The sequence below is a fragment of the Pseudophryne corroboree genome, chromosome 4 (assembly GCF_028390025.1).
Source record: "Pseudophryne corroboree isolate aPseCor3 chromosome 4, aPseCor3.hap2, whole genome shotgun sequence".
Taxonomy (NCBI): Eukaryota; Metazoa; Chordata; class Amphibia; order Anura; family Myobatrachidae; genus Pseudophryne; species Pseudophryne corroboree.
In genome coordinates, this window is record NC_086447.1 from 41,957,819 (window position 1) to 41,975,284 (window position 17,466).

The 17,466-nt window shown below is 49.8% G+C and overlaps 1 protein-coding gene across 2 annotated transcripts in view; it reads left to right on the forward strand.

Moving 5' to 3' along the window:
- Positions 1–2,448: 2,448 nt before the first annotated feature.
- The window catches only part of LOC134908833 (uncharacterized), a 33,181-nt gene continuing 18,163 nt past the window's right edge, over positions 2,449–17,466 (forward strand). The window contains exons 1-5 of one of the 2 annotated variants that reach the window (XM_063915007.1): positions 2,449–2,707; positions 3,008–3,246; positions 4,685–4,865; positions 7,161–7,267; positions 13,793–13,939. In XM_063915007.1, the coding sequence (XP_063771077.1) occupies positions 7,196–7,267; positions 13,793–13,939 (219 nt within the window). In that variant the 5' untranslated portion in view covers positions 2,449–2,707; positions 3,008–3,246; positions 4,685–4,865; positions 7,161–7,195. The remainder of the gene's footprint in view (positions 2,708–3,007; positions 3,247–4,684; positions 4,866–7,160; positions 7,268–13,792; positions 13,940–17,466) is intronic. The other variant, XM_063915006.1, reaches the window with a different exon arrangement.

Here is a 17,466-nt window from a genome sequence, read left to right on the forward strand (position 1 = left end):
CTGGCTAAGGAGGACCTGGAGTTCTCTCATTCGGTGCTGCAGAGTCATCCGCACTCTCCCGCCCGTTTGGGAGCTTTGGTATAATCCCCATGGTCCTTTCAGGAACCCCAGCATCCACTAGGACGATAGAGAAAATAAGAATTTACTTACCGATAATTCTATTTCTCGGAGTCCGTAGTGGATGCTGGGCGCCCATCCCAAGTGCGGATTATCTGCATTACTTGTACATAGTTACAAAAATCGGGTTATTATTGTTGTGAGCCATCTTTTCAGAGGCTCCGCTGTTATCATACTGTTAACTGGGTTCAGATCACAGGTTGTACAGTGTGATTGGTGTGGCTGGTATGAGTCTTACCCGGGATTCATAAATCCTTCCTTATTGTGTACGCTCGTCCGGGCACAGTACCTAACTGAGGCTTGGAGGAGGGTCATAGGGGGAGGAGCCAGTGCACACCACCTGATCCTAAAGCTTTACTTTTTGTGCCCTGTCTCCTGCGGAGCCGCTATTCCCCATGGTCCTTTCAGGAACCCCAGCATCCACTACGGACTCCGAGAAATAGAATTATCGGTAAGTAAATTCTTATTATTTTAGACATGCATGCTATATAATCTATAACTATTGAAATATACAGAGTATTGATTACTGTATGATAATATTTATTATCATTTATTTATATCGCAGCAGCATAATATTGCGTTTAGGGATGGCCATCGGTGAGTTAACCATCGATGGGTGCAATTGACGGTCGTCCCTGCTGGCTGGTCTGGCGGGCTGCTGGCCAATAAGGAAGGGGGCTTAGTGGGCTATGGGATCCAATCACACAGCAGCGTTGGCATATGGTCAGCGGTGAGCTGTCATTAAAATAAAGCACTTGAAATCTTTTAACCAATATATTTGTCCATAGATTGAAATCTGACCTAGAAAGTCTTTAAATAATTATGATAAAATCCATTATTTTATTTACAATTCTTACTTTTTACTATATACAGTCGCCAGGGCAATCTCTGTTACTTTTGATGGGACAGTTTCTGAATTTACAAGGGCTGACGCGATATGTCTGTGAACGACGTCATTCACAGTCAGACATGTCTGGGGTATACAGCCGCCGATGGGCTGACGATATATCGGCAGTTATACTGTATTGGTCAGTGTGTACCCAGCATAAGTGACCAGGCTGCTTGCAGTCCCATACAGTGCATGGGTGCCTAAAGACCAGTCCTTTCTCTGTCTGGTAATGAAGGGGTTAATACGGACTGGCCGGGCTGCTTAGTGACAGTCTATTTGCAGTTCTGTGCAGTGAATGGGTTAATGCGGTGTGACCCAGATGACATAGGAGTTAGTACAATATAGATAAATCAGGCCTTTCTCACTAGTCAGTCAGTTTGCACTTGAAAGTAGTGTAAGAGTTAATAAGGACTGACAAAGCTATCTGCTGCCCCCCCCCCCCCCCCCCTTCCCGGGAGAGCAGGGGTTAATACTAGGCACCCATCTGTTTACATTCCCTGGGTCAGCAATACTGAATCTGCTTGCAGGACCAGTCCCTCAGGGGACCCTTCAGCAGCCTGTGGGTTAATCCTGAGTGACTGAATGTGCATTCCAGTAGCTATAGCAACCCCTGATAGCTGTGTGTGAAAAGCACTGGTGCAATGCTCTGCAGCCAGCAGGCTGGGGGGGGGGGGGGGGGGGGGGGGGGGGGGGGGTACTGAGTGCAGCCCTGTGCAGTATACAGCAGTGGGGGTACTGAGTGCAGCCCTGTGCAGTATACAGCAGTGGGGGTACTGAGTGCAGCCCTGTGCAGTATACAGCAGTGGGGGTACTGATTGCAGCCCTGTGCAGTATACAGCAGTGGGGGTACTGAGTGCAGCCCTGTGCAGTATACATCAGTGGGGGTACTGAGTACAGCCCTGTGCAGTATACAGCAGTGGGGGTACTGAGTGCAGCCCTGTGCAGTGCAGAGCAGTGGGGGGTACTGAGTGCAGCCCTGTGCAGTATACAGCAGTGGGGGTACTGAGTACAGCCCTGTGCAGTATACAGCAGTGGGGGTACTGAGTGCAGCCCTGTGCAGTATGGAGCAGTGGGGGTACTGAGTGCAGCCCTGTGCAGTATACAGCAGTGGGGGTACTGAGTGCAGCCCTGTGCAGTATACAGCAGTGGGGGTACTGAGTGCAGCCCTGTGCAGTATACAGCAGTGGGGGTACTGAGTGCAGCCCTGTGCAGTATACAGCAGTGGGGGTACTGAGTGCAGCCCTGTGCAGTGCAGAGCAGTGGGGGTACTGAGTGCAGCCCTGTGCAGTATACAGCAGTGGGGGTACTGAGTGCAGCCCTGTGCAGTATACAGCAGTGGGGGTACTGAGTACAGCCCTGTGCAGTATACAGCAGTGGGGTTACTGGGTGCAGCCCTGTGCAGTGCAGAGCAGTGGGGGTACTGAGTGCAGCCCTGTGCAGTACGGATTGGCTCCTCCGTGTGACTTGTTATCCCTAGAAGGTGCCTGTGTAAAGTCAGTGCTGCCCGGCAATCACAGAAGTTCCCATTGTGTGTAATCTCTGTGTAGCCTCCGGTGTGTAATCAGCCGTTGCCCGGGCAATCTGTGCTGTGCCTCTGTCACTTCCGCAGCTCTCCCCAGGCTGTGTGCTCAGAGCAGCATCCAGGGCACAGGATCACACTGGCATGAGATAGAGCCGGGATTGCCGACACACCTGGGAAAGGTATGCAACGGACGATAAAGTCTACTGGGAAATTTGCTGCCGATTTGGAAATATTTTTTTCAATTGCAGATTATTATTTTTTAAATGACCGTTGAAGAACGCCTTATTTATTTATTGACGTTCACTTATATAGCGCCAGCGTATTCCGTTGCGCTGTACAATCAGCTAACACATTATTACGTAATGCCGCAACATCTCACAATCTGCAGAAGCAGCGAGTTAGTCCCGGCCGCAGCCCCGTGTCACACGCAGTATTATATTTTCCATTTGTTTATTTGTCACCGGCGTTTTATCTCGCAGGGCAGCAGGGGCGGTCCGCCATGTCTCGCCGACGTCTGGGAAGAAGCCATTCTTAGATCCAAGGAATTTGAGAGCTCCGGAGAGACTGAGGGGTCAGATGAAGAGGATTGTGGAGATTTGGCGAGCTATTCGTCAGACACCGTATTCCGCTGAGCAAAGACAGACACAGCATCTACAGCGCACGCTTCTCCCCCTGCGGCAAACAGCTGGCAGTTGGCTTTGGCAATGGCGCCATTCAGGTAATGGGAAAACCGGTTTTATTTACATAGTATGTTACATTTAACAGTGTACCCACTAGATCGTTGTCGACATCCCCCGTCGGCAGTACATGCTCAAACTGGGAATGTCGGTAGCGATGCCACGCTGCGGAACGTAGCCTGTCCTCACTTCTCACCCCGCAGCCGCTCCATCGCTGCCGACATCGGCGAATATGAATGCACTTGCCGAAGCGGGCACCTCGTCCAGGTCCGTCGCCGCTAATATCGCGCTGGGTACACATCGTGTAGTGTGTACCCAGCTTTACAGACAGGTCTGAAAGTCCGGCCAGGGCTGTTTCTGATCCGGGGACCGTATTAAACCATTGCAGTAGTGACGTTCGGTGTAACTAATACCATCACCACGCGTCTCCACTTACCACACGCAGCAGTAGTGGCCATGTTTGTGGGCTAAACCGATTTTTTTTTGTCTGCGTTACTTATAGAGGAATGCCACATTAGTATATGCACTAAGGGGGTCATTCCGAGTTGTTCGCTCTGTATTTTTTTCTCGCAACGGAGCGATTAGTCGCTAATGCGCATGCGCAATGTCCGCAGTGCGACTGCGCCAAGTAAATTTGCTATGCAGTTAGGTATTTTACTCACGGCATTACAAGGTTTTTTCTTCGTTCTGGTGATCGTAATGTGATTGACAGGAACTGGGTGTTTCTGGGTGGAAACTGGCCGTTTTATGGGAGTGTGCGAAAAAACGCTACCGTTTCCGGGAAAAACGCGGGAGTGGCTGGAGAAACGGGGGAGTGTCTGGGCGAACGCTGGGTGTGTTTGTGATGTCAAACCAGGAACGACAAGCACTGAACTGATCGCAGATGCCGAGTAAGTCTCGAGCTACTCAGAAACTGCTAAGAAATTTCTATTCGCTATTCTGCTAATCTTTCGTTCGCAATTTTGATAAGCTAAGATTCACTCCCAGTAGGCGGCGGCTTAGCGTGTGCAAAGCTGCTAAAGCTGGCGAGAATCGGTTACGCAGATAAAATGGCCGCCTCCGATTTGTGTGGGTGACAGGAGTTTTCTAATCAGTCTTTTAGAGAAGTTGGAAATAAACGCAGATGAAAGGGTTAAAGCAGCGTTCCCACCGACCGTATGGCTTGTCAGTGTCCGCAGCGCCACGTGGCGGCAAGCCTCAGGGCGAGGACACGACAGTCGTAACAGCTACGACACTTCTGTTCAGAGGAACCTCTTACAAAAACTTCCAGGTGCAGTCATCACGCTGATAATCAAAATTTCAACATTCTTAACATGTCGACACACAACATGTTGTCACCTGCAAACAGTCGACAATAGAAATTTTAGGGTTAGGCGTAAAATCGGATGTCGTCATTTTGTATGAGTTTTAGCAGAGACTGATGTGATTGATGGTGCAATCGTCCAATGAAGAAACCGCTTTACTCCTGATTTCCTGCAGATTGTGGATGTGGAAAGTGGCGCAGTCAGCACCACCCTGTTCTCAGGACATCGCACGCGGCAAGCCTTGACTGGCCTCAATTACCACCCCAAGAACAGCAACATACTGGTGGCAGCCGGAGCCGACGGGCTGGTCTCGTTCTATGACATCCAGTCAGAACTGCACGTGTTATCACTAACAGGTATCAGACCCTTATTCAGCATTATAGAGAACTTACTCCTGTGTCGGTTATCTGTAGCGCTGTGTGACTTACTCCTGTGCCGGTTATCTGTAGCGCTGTGTGACTTACACCTGTGCCGGTTATCTGTAGCGCTGTGTGACTTACGCCTGTGCTGGTTATCTGTAGCGCTGTTGTGACTTACTCCTGTGCCGGTTATCTGTAGCGCTGTGTGACTTACTCCTGTGCCGGTTATCTGTAGCGCTCTGTGACTTACTCCTGTGCCGGTTATCTGTAGCGCTGTGTGACTACTCCTGTGCCGGTTATCTGTAGCGCTGTGTGACTTACTCCTGTGTCGGTTATCTGTAGCGCTGTGTGACTTACGCCTGTGCCGGTTATCTGTAGCGCTGTGTGACTTACGCCTGTGCCGGTTATCTGTAGCGCTGTGTGACTTACTCCTGTGCCGGTTATCTGTAGCGCTGTGTGACTTACGCCTGTGCCGGTTATCTGTAGCGCTGTGTGACTTACGCCTGTGCCGGTTATCTGTAGCGCTGTGTGACTTACACCTGTGCCGGTTATCTGTAGCGCTGTGTGACTTACTCCTGTGCCGGTTATCTGTAGCGCTGTGTGACTTACGCCTGTGCCGGTTATCTGTAGAGCTGTGTGACTTACTCCTGTGCCGGTTATCTGTAGCGCTGTGTGACTTACTCCTGTGCCGGTTATCTGTAGCGCTGTGTGACTTACGCCTGTGCCGGTTATCTGTAGCGCTGTGTGACTTACGCCTGTGCCGGTTATCTGTAGCGCTGTGTGACTTACACCTGTGCCGGTTATCTGTAGCGCTGTGTGACTTACACCTGTGCCGGTTATCTGTAGCGCTGTGTGACTTACGCCTGTGCCGGTTATCTGTAGCGCTGTGTGACTTACTCCTGTGCCGGTTATCTGTAGCGCTGTGTGACTTACTCCTGTGCCGGTTATCTGTAGCGCTCTGTGACTTACGCCTGTGCCGGTTATCTGTAGCGCTGTGTGACTTACGCCTGTGCCGGTTATCTGTAGCGCTGTGTGACTTACGCCTGTGCCTGTTATCTGTAGCGCTGTGTGACTTACACCTGTGCCGGTTATCTGTAGCGCTGTGTGACTTACACCTGCGCCGGTTATCTGTAGCGCTGTGTGACTTACTCCTGTGCTGGTTATCTGTAGCGCTGTGTGACTTACGCCTGCGCCGGTTATCTGTAGCGCTGTGTGACTTACTCCTGTGCCGGTTATCTGTAGCGCTGTGTGACTTACTCCTGTGCCCGTTATCTGTAGCACTGTGTGACTTACACCTGTGCCGGTTATCTGTAGCGCTGTGTGACTTACTCCTGTGCCGGTTATCTGTAGCGCTGTGTGACTTACGCCTGTGCCGGTTATCTGTAGCGCTGTGTGACTTACACCTGTGCCGGTTATCTGTAGCGCTGTGTGACTTACACCTGTGCCGGTTATCTGTAGCGCTGTGTGACTTACTCCTCTGCCGGTTATCTGTAGCGCTGTGTGACTTACGCCTGTGCCGGTTATCTGTAGCGCTGTGTGACTTACGCCTGTGCCGGTTATCTGTAGCGCTCTGTGACTTACGCCTCTGCCGGTTATCTGTAGCGCTGTGTGACTTACACCTGTGTCGGTTATCTGTAGCGCTGTGTGACTTACTCCTGTGTCGGTTATCTGTAGCGCTGTGTGACTTACTCCTGTGCCGGTTATCTGTAGCGCTGTTTGACTTACTCCTGTGCCGGTTATCTGTATCGCTGTGTGACTTACGCCTGTGCCGGTTATCTGTAGCGCTGTGTGACTTACGCCTGTGCCGGTTATCTGTAGCGCTCTGTGACTTACGCCTGTGCCGGTTATCTGTAGCGCTGTGTGACTTACGCCTGTGCCGGTTATCTGTAGCGCTGTGTGAATTACTCCTGTGCCGGTTATCTGTAGCGCTGTGTGAATTACGCCTGTGCCGGTTATCTGTAGCGCTGTGTGACTTACGCCTGTGCCGGTTATCTGTAGCGCTGTGTGACTTACTCCTGTGCCGGTTATCTGTAGCGCTGTGTGAATTACGCCTGTGCCGGTTATCTGTAGCACTGTGTGACTTACGCCTGTGCAGGTTATCTGTAGCGCTGTGTGACTTACGCCTGTGCCGGTTATCTGTAGCGCTGTGTGACTTACTCCTGTGCCGGTTATCTGTAGCGCTGTGTGACTTACTTCTGTGCCGGTTATCTGTAGCGCTGTGTGAATTACGCCTGTGCCGGTTATCTGTAGCGCTGTGTGACTTACGCCTGCGCCGGTTTTCTGCTTTCTTAGAGCAAGAGAATGAAATTCACGCCCTGGATTTCAGTATGGATGGCAGTGTATTCGCCACAGCGGGGAGGGATAGAAACATCCGTCTGTACGACAGTCACACCAACGAGGTAACGTGTCCGTGATTTGTCTGTTTCGGTGCCTGGTACGATCGCCATGTTTCGCTGAGGGCATATTACATCTGCAACGCATCAATTAAAAGGAACATTCTTTAATAAAACACTCCTTACATAACACCCAATAGGTGACAGAAGAAGCCTGGTGCACACCTGCTATAGCCCTCAGCAACCAAACATTTCATTTAGCTTTCTGAATAGTACAGAGACACTGTTATCAATATCTCAATGTTCCATTATATGTTATATGAATTTATACAGAAGACATTTCATAGCTACAGATGGAGCCATCTTTATCTTGGCCTTTAATAGGATTAAGCCTAGGCGCAGCAGATAGGCCAAGGCGAGCGTGACTTCATCTGTATATCCTTTTTAGGGCCAGCTACACCCAAAAACGTCCACTTTTACGTATGGGTCCTAAGGATACAGTAGATCAGACCTGGCCAACCTGTGACTTTCCAGCTGTTGTGAACCTACACATTCCAGCATGCTGTGCCACAGTTTTAGCATTCCGTAATAGAAAAACTGTACCAAAGCATGCTGGTACTTGTAGTTTCACAACAGCTGGAGAGCCACAGGTTGGCCAGGCCTGCAATAGATTGTTTAAACCTTCCACCTTTACAAATTGATTTTCTCTAACGTCCTAGTGGATGCTGGGGACTCCGAAAGGACCATGGGGAATAGCGGCTCCGCAGGAGACTGGGCACAAAGTAAAAGCTTTAGGACTAGCTGGTGTGCACTGGCTCCTCCCCCTATGACCCTCCTCCAAGCCTCAGTTAGATTTTGTGCCCGAACGAGAAGGGTGCAATCTAGGTGGCTCTACTGAGCTGCTTAGAGTAAAAGTTTAAATAGGTTTTTTATTTTCAGTGAGACCTGCTGGCAACAGGCTCACTGCATCGAGGGACTTAGGGGAGAGAAACGAACTCACCTGCGTGCAGAGTGGATTGGGTTTCTTAGGCTACTGGACATTAGCTCCAGAGGGACGATCACAGGCCCAGCCATGGATGGGTCCCGGAGCTGCGCCGCCGGCCCCCTTACAGATGCTGAAGCAAGAAGAGGTCCATAAATCGGCGGCAGAAGACTTTCCTGTCTTCATAAGGTAGCGCACAGCACTGCAGCTGTGCGCCATTGCTCTCAGCACACTTCACACTCCGGTCACTGAGGGTGCAGGACGCTGGGGGGGGGCGTCCTGGGAAGCAATGAATTTACCTTAGTTGGCGAAAAATACATCACATATAGCTCCTGGGCTATATGGATGTATTTAACCCCTGCCAGTTTTCCAGTAAAAAGCGGGAGAAGAGCCCGCCGTGAAGGGGGCGGGGCCTATCTCCTCAGCACACCGCGCCATTTTTCCCACACAGCTCCGCTGGTAGGAAGGCTCCCAGAATCTCCCCTGCATCCTGCAACTACAGAAACAGGGTAAAAAAGAGAGGGGGGCACTTATTTGGCAAAATAACAGATATAAGCAGCTATAAGGGATAGACACTTATTGTAAGGTTGTCCCTATACATATATAGCGCTCTGGTGTGTGCTGGCAAACTCTCCCTCTGTCTCCCCAAAGGGCTAAGTGGGTCCTGTCCTCTATCAGAGCATTCCCTGTGTGTGTGCTGGGTGTCGGTACGTGTGTGTCGACATGTATGAGGAGGAAAATGATGTGGAGGCGGAGCAGAGTGTCTGTAACAGTGATGTCACCCCCTAGGGGGTCGACACCTGAGTGGATGTACTGTTGAAAATTACGTGACAGTGTCGGCTCTATATAAAAAAAACAGTGGTTGACATGAGACAGCCGGCTACTCAGCTTGTGCCTGTCCAGACGTCTCATAGGCCGTCAGGCAGATGGCAGATACAGACGCCGACACGGATACTGACTCCTGTGTCGACGGTGAAGAGACAACCGTGATTTCCAGTAGGGCCACACGTTACATGATTGAGACAATGGAAAATGTTTTATACATTTCTGATAATACGAGTACCACCAAAAAAAGGGGTATTATGTTCGGTGAGGGAAAAACTACCTGTAGTTTTCCTGAATCTGAGAAATAAAATGTGTGATGATGCGTGGGTTTCCCCCCGATAACAATTAATAATTTCTTAAAAAGTATTGGCTGTATACCCTTTCCCGCCAGAGGTTAGGATGCATTGGGAAACACCCCCTAGGGGGGATAAGGCGCTCACACGCTTGTAAGAACAAGGTCTCTACCCTCTCATGAGATGGCCGCCCTTAAGGATCCTGCTGATAGAAAGCAGGAGGGTATCCAAAAAAAGGTATTTACACACATACTGGTGTTATACTGCGACCAGCTATCGCCTCAGCCTGGAGGTGCAGTGCTGGGTTGGCATGGTCGGATTCCCTGACTGGAAATATTGATATCCTAGATAAGGATAGTATATTATTGCCTATAGAGCATTTAAAAGATGCATTTCTATATATGCATGATGCACAGCGGAATAATTGCCGACTGGCATCAAGTATAAGTGCGTTGTCCAATTCTACCAGTAAAATGGTCAGGTGATGCGGATTCCAAACGTCATTTGGAAGTATTGCCTTTGAAAGGGGACATTTGGGGTCGGTCTTTTAGACCTGGTGGCCACGGCAACAGCTGGGAAATCCACGTTTGTACCCTAGGTCGCCTCTCAAAATAAGACGCCGTATTATCAGGCGCAGTCCTTTGTTGGCAAGCGGACAAAAGGTTCCTCTTTTCTGCTCGTGACAGAGGGAGAGGAAAAAGGCTGCAGAGATCAGCCAGTTCCCAGGAACAGAAACCCTTTCCAGCCTCTGCCAAGCCCTCAGTATGACGCTAGGGCTTTACAAGCTCAGGCACGGTGGGGGCCCGTTCTCAATGAATTTCAGTGCGCAGTGGGCTCACTCGCAAGTAGACCCCTGGATCCTTCAGGTAATATCTCAGGGGTACATATTGGAATTCGAGACGTCTCCCCCTCGCCGTTTCCAAAAGTCGACTTTACCGACGTCTCCCTCTGACAGGGAGGCAGTTTTGGAAGCCATTCACAAGCTGTATTCCCAGCAGGTGATAATCAAGGTACCCCTCCTGCAACAGGGAACGGGGTATTATTCCACACTATTGTGGTACCGAAGCCAGACGGCTCGGTGAGACCGATTCTAAAATCTAAAATCTTTGAACACTTACATACAGAGGTTCAAATTCAAGATTGAGTCACTCAGAGCAGTGATTGCGAACCTGGAAGAAGGGGACTACATGATGTCTCGGGACATCAAGGATGCTTACCTTCATGTCAAAATTTACCCCTCTCACCAAGGGTACCTCAGGTTTATGGTACAGAACTGTCACTATCAGTTCAGACGCTGCCGTAGGGATGGTCCACGGCACCCCGGGTCTTTACCAAGGTAATGGCCGAAATGATGATGTTCCTTCGAAGGAAGGGAATTTTAGTTATCCCTTACTTGGACGATTCCCTGATAAGGGTAAGATCCAGGGAACAGTTGGAGGTCGGTGTAGCACTATCTCAGATAGTGTTGCGGCAGCACGATTGGATTCTCAATATTCCAAAATCGCAGCTGGTTCCGTCGACGTGTCTTCTGTTCCTAGGGATGATCCTGGACACAGTCCAGAAAAAGGTGTTTCTCCCGGAGGAGAAAGCCAGGGAGTTATCCGAGCTAGTCAGGAACCTCCTCAAACCGAGCCAAGTCTCAGTGCATCAATGCACAAGGGTTCTGGGTAAAATGGGGGCTTCCTACGAAGCAATCCCATTCGGCAGATTCCACGCAAGAACTTTCCAGTGGGACCTGCTGGACAAATGGTCCGGGTCGCATCTTCAGATGCATCAGCGGATAACCCTGTCACCAAGGACAAGGGTGTCCCTCCTGTGGTGGTTGCAGAGTGCTCATCTTCTAGAGGGCCGCAGATTCGGCATTCAGGACTGGGTCCTGGTAACCACGGATGCCAGCCTGCGAGGCTGGGGAGCAGTCACACAGGGAAGGAATATCCAGGACTTATGGTCAAGCCTGGAGACATCACTTCACATAAATATCCTGAAGCTAAGGGACATTTACAATGCTCTAAGCTTAGCAAGACCTTTGCTTCAAGGACAGCCGGTGTTGATCCAGTCGGACAACATCACGGCAGTCACCCACGTAAACAGACAGGGTGGCACAAGAAGCAGAAGGGCAATGACAGAAGCTGCAAGGATTCTTCGCTGGGCGGAAAATCATGGGATAGCACTGTCAGCAGTATTCATTCCGGGAGTGGACAACTGGGAAGCAGACTTCCTCAGCACGACCTCCACCCGGGGAGAGTGGGGACTTCACCCAGAAGTCTTCCACAGGATTATAAACCGTTGGGAAAAACTCGACAGGTATTGCGCCAGGTCCAGGGACCCTCAGGCAATAGCTGTAGACGCTCTGGTAACACCGTGGGTGTACCAGTCAGGGTATGTGTTTCCTCCTCTGCCTCTCATACCCAAGGTACTGAGATTGATAAGATGGTGAGGAGTAAGCACTATATTCGTGGCTCCGGATTGGCCAAGAAGGACTTGGTAACCGGAACTTCAAGAGATGCTCACGGAGGATCCGTGGCCTCTACCTCTAAGAAGGGACCTGCTCCAGCAAGGACCCTGTCTGTTCCAAGACTTACCGCGGCTGCGTTTGACGGCATGGCGGTTGAACGCCGGATCCTGAAGGAAAAAGGGCATTCCGGATGAAGTCATCCCTATCCTGATCAAAGCCAGGAAGGATGTAACCGCAAAAACATTATCACCGCAATTGGCGAAAATATGTTGCGTGGTGCGAGGCCAGTAAGGCCCGACGGTGGAAATTCGACTGGGTCGATTCCTACATTTCCTGCAAACAGGAGTGTCTATGGGCCTGAAATTGGGGTCCATTAAGGTTCAAATTTCGGCCCTGTCAATTTTCTTCCAAAAAGAACTAGCTTCAGTCCCTGAAGTTCAGACGTTTGTAAAAGGGGTACTGCATATACAGCCTCCTTTTGTGCCTCCAGTGGCACTTGGGATCTCAATGTACTTTTTTTTTTGGATTCCAAAAGTCACATTGGTTTGAACCACTTAAATCTGTGGAGTTAAAATATCTCACATGGAAAGTGGTCATGCTGTTGGCCCTGGCCTGGGCCAGGCGCGTGTCAGAATTGGCGGTTTTATCCTGTAAAAGCCCTTATCTGATTTTCCATTCGGACAGGGCGGAATTGAGGACTCGTCCTCAATTTCTCCCTAAGGTGTTTTCAGCATTTCACTTAAACCAACCTATTGTGGTGCCTGCGGCTACTAGGGACTTGGAGGATTCCAAGTTGCTGGACGTAGTCAGGGCCCTGAAAATATATGTTTCCAGGACGGCTGGAGTCAGAAAATCTGACTCGCTGTTTATCCTGTATGCACCCAACAAGCTGGGTGCTCCTGCTTCTAAGCAGACGATTGCTCGTTGGATTTGTAGTACAATTCAGCTTGCACATTCTGTGGCAGGCCTGCCACAGCCAAAATCTGTAAAAGCCCATTCCACACGGAAAGTGGGCTCATCTTGGGCGGCTGCCCGAGGGGTCTCGGCTTTACAACTTTGCCGAGCAGCTACTTGGTCAGGGGCAAACACGTTTGCTAAATTCTACAAATTTGATACCCTGGCTGAGGAGGACCTGGAGTTCTCTCATTCGGTGCTGCAGAGTCATCCGCACTCTCCCGCCCGTTTGGGAGCTTTGGTATAATCCCCATGGTCCTTTCGGAGTCCCCAGCATCCACTAGGACGTTAGAGAAAATAAGAATTTACTTACCGATAATTCTATTTCTCATAGTCCGTAGTGGATGCTGGGCGCCCATCCCAAGTGCGGATTGTCTGCATTACTTGTACATAGTTATTGTTACAAAAATCGGGTTATTGTTGTTGTGAGCCATCTTTTCAGAGGCTCCTTCTGTTATCATGCTGTTAACTGGGTTCAGATCACAAGTTGTACGGTGTGATTGGTGTGGCTGGTAATGAGTCTTACCCGGGATTCAAAATCCTTCCTTATTGTGTACGCTCGTCCGGGCACAGTATCCTAACTGAGGCTTGGAGGAGGGTCATAGGGGGAGGAGCCAGTGCACACCAGCTAGTCCTAAAGCTTTTACTTTGTGCCCAGTCTCCTGCGGAGCCGCTATTCCCCATGGTCCTTTCGGAGTCCCCAGCATCCACTACGGACTATGAGAAATAGAATTATCGGTAAGTAAATTCTTATTTTTACACTTATTATATAAAGTGACAAAACACAATAAGGCATTGCTAACCATTATCGTGTGGATGAATTCACCAGTCTGAACATATTATTGTGTTACCTAGAAGACTGCAAATCAACACAATTTTATATTACGTGGTCTATCTAGGCATAGAGGCCGCAGATGGAGTACTGCTCGCTGCCAGTGTACACTGCCGACCATTTACTACAAGCATTTGTGCATAGAACTCCCATTTACTATAGGGATCAAACATCCTTTTCCTTTGCTCTCTGTCCCCTTTGGGGTATCGCTCATGAATGTTCTTTACGGTACGGTGGAATTTTGTGACAGGTCCTGAATGTCTTGCTGGCTCCAGACATCCTGATCGGTGATGACCTGACACTGACCAGCGGTCACAGTCGCAGAATATTCGCTTTGAAGTTCCACCCCTCTGAGTACCATCTTTTCCTGACCGGAGGCTGGGATGATTCCATTAAGGTGTGTGCTTCAAACGGGCTTTGCCATAACAACCATTGTTGTTTCCTAATTTCTCTGACGTCCTAGTGGATGCTGGGAACTCCGTAAGGACCATGGGGAATAGCGGCTCCGCAGGAGACAGGGCACATCTAAAGAAAGCTTTAGGATCACCTGGTGTGCACTGGCTCCTCCCCCTATGACCCTCCTCCAAGCCTCAGTTAGATTTTCTGTGCCCGACGAGAAGGGTGCACACTAGGGGCTCTCCTGAGCTCTTTGTGAAAGTTTTAGTTTAGGTTTATTATTTTCAGTGAGACCTGCTGGCAACAGGCTCACTGCATCGAGGGACTAAGGGGAGAAGAAGCGAACTCACCTGCGTGCAGAGTGGATTGGGCTTCTTAGGCTACTGGACATTAGCTCCAGAGGGACGATCACAGGTTCAGCCTGGATGGGTCACCGGAGCCGCGCCGCCGGCCCCCTTACAGAGCCAGAAGAGCGAAGAGGTCCGGAAAATCGGCGGCAGAAGACTTTCCTGTCTTCAGATAAAGGTAGGCGCACAGCACCGCAGCTGTGCGCCATTGCTCTCAGCACACTTCACACTCCGGTCACTGAGGGTGCAGGGCGCTGGGGGGGCAGCGCCCTGAGACGCAATAAATCGATAGAAAACCTTTTATGGCTAAAATAAATGCATCACATATAACTCCTGGGCTATATGGATGCATTTAACCCCTGCCAAAACATACAAGAAAACGGATGATAAGGACGCCGAGAAAGGGGCGGAGCCTATCTCCTCAGCACACTGGCGCCATTTTCCCTCACAGCTCAGTTGGAGGGAAGCTCCCTGGCTCTCCCCTGCAGTCACTACACTACAGAAAGGGGTTAAAAAAGAGAGGGGGGCACAAATTAGGCGCAGTATAAACAATACAGCAGCTATAAAGGGAAAAACACTTATATAAGGTTATCCCTATATATATATATATATATAGCGCTCTGGTGTGTGCTGGCAAACTCTCCCTCTGTCTCCCCAAAGGGCTAGTGGGGTCCTGTCCTCTATCAGAGCATTCCCTGTGTGTGTGCTGTGTCGGTACGTTTGTGTCGACATGTATGAGGAGAAAAATGATGAGGAGACGGAGTAGAGTGTCTGTAATAGTGTTGTCACCCCCTGGGGGGTCGACACCTGAGTGGATGTACTGTTGAAATTGCGTGACAGTGTCAGCTTTGTATAAAAGACAGTGGTTGACATGAGACAGCCGGCTACTCAGCTTGTGCATGTCCAGACGTCTCATACAGGGGCTCTAAAGCGCCCGTTACCTCAGATACAGACGCCGACACGGATACTGACTCCTGTGTCGACGGTGAAGAGACAACCGTGATTTCAAATAGGGCCACACATTGCATGATTGAGGCAATGGAAAAAGTTTACACTCTTCTGATAATATAAATACCACCAAAAAAAGGGGTATTATGTTTGGTGAGGAAAAACTTCCTGTAGTTTTCCTGAATCTGAGAAATAAAATGAGGTGTGTGATGATGCGTGGGTTTCCCCCCGATAACAATTGATAATCTCTAAAAAGTTATTGGCAGTATACCTTTTCCCGCCAGAGGTTAGGGTGCGTTGGGAAACACCCCCTAGGGGGGATAAGGCGCTCACACGCTTGTACAAGGGCTCTACCCTCTCTGGAGATGGCCGCCCTTAAGGATCCTGCTGATAGAAAGCAGGAGGGTATCCTAAAATGTATTTACACACATACTGGTGTTATACTGCGACCAGCAATCGCCTCAGCCTGGATGTGCAGTGCTGGGTTGGCGTGGTCGGATTCCCTGACTGGAATTATGATATCCTAGATAAGGACAGTATATTATTGCCTATAGAGCAATTAAAAGATGCATTTCTATATATGCATGATGCACAGCGGAATATTTGCCGACTGGCATCAAGTATAAGTGCGTTGTCCAATTATACCAGTAAAGTGGTCAGGTGATGCGGATTCCAAACGGCATTTGGAAGTATTGCCTTAAAAGAGGGGATGTACCCCAGGTCGCCTCTCAAAATAAGACGCCGTATTATCAGGCGCAGGCCTGGTTGGCAAGCGGACAAAAGGGTTCCTCTTTTCTGCTCGTGACAGAGGGAGAGGAAAATGGCTGCAGAGATCAGCCAGTTCCAAGGAACAGAAACTCTTTTCCGCCTCTGCCAAGCCCTCAGTATGACGCTAGGGCTTTACAAGTTCAGGCACGGTGGGGTCCCGTTCTCAATGAATTTCAGTGCGCAGTGGGCTCACTCGCAAGTAGACCCCTGGATCCTTCTGGTAATATTTCAGGGGTACAAATTGGAATTCGAGACGTATCCCCCTCGCCGTTTCCAAAGGTCTGTTTTACCGACGTCTCCCGCTGACAGGGAGGCAAGTTTGGAAACCATTCACAAGCTGTATTCCCAGCAGGTGATAATCAAGGTACCCCTCCTGCAACAGGGAACGGGGTATTATTCCACACTATTGTGGTACCGAAGCCAGACGGCTCGGGGAGACCGATTTTAAAATCTAAAATCTAAAATCTTTGAACACTTGCATACAGAGGTTCAAATTCAAAATTGAGTCACTCAGAGCAGTGATTGCAAACCTGGAAGAAGGGGACTACATGATGTCTCGGGACATCAAGGATGCTTACCTTCAGGTCAAAATTTACCCTTCTCACCAAGGGTATTTCAGGTTATGGTACAGAACTGTCACTATCAGTTCGGACGCTGCCGTAGGGATGGTCCACGGCACCCCGGGTCTTTACTGAAGTAATGACCGTAATGATGATATTCCTTCGAAGGAAGGGAATTTTAGTTATCCGTTACTTGGACGATTCCCTGATAAGGGTAAGATCCAGGGAACAGTTGGAGATCGGTGTAACACTATATCAGGTAGTGTTGCGGCAGCACAATTGGATTCTCAATATTCCAAAATCGCAGCTGGTTCCGACGTCTTGTCTTCTGTTCCTAGGGATGATCCTGGACACAGTCCAGAAAGAAGGTGTTTCTCCCGGAGGAGAAAGCCAGGGAGTTATCCGAGCTAGTCAGGAACCTCCTAAAACCGAACCAAGTCTCAGTGCATCAATGCACAAGGGTTCTGGGTAAAAATGGTGGCTTCCTACGAAGCAATCCCATTCGGCAGATTCCACGCAAGACTTTCCAGTGGAACCTACTGGACAAATGGTCCGGGTCGCATCTTCAGATGCTTCAGCGGATAACCCTGTCACCGGGGACAAGGGTATCCCTCCTGTGGTGGTTGCAGAGTGCTCATCTTCTAGAGGGCCGCAGATTCGGCATTCGGGACTGGGTCCTGGTGGCCACGGATGCCAGCCTGCGAGGCTGGGGAGCAGTCACACAGGGAAGGAATTTCCAGGGCTTATGGTCAAGCCTGGAGACATCTCTTCATATAAACATTCTGGAACTAAGGGCCATTTACAATGCCCTAAGTCAAGCGAAACCCCTGCTTCAGGGTCAGGCGGTATTGATCCAATCGGACAACATCACGTCAGTCGCCCACGTAAACAGACAGGGCGGCACG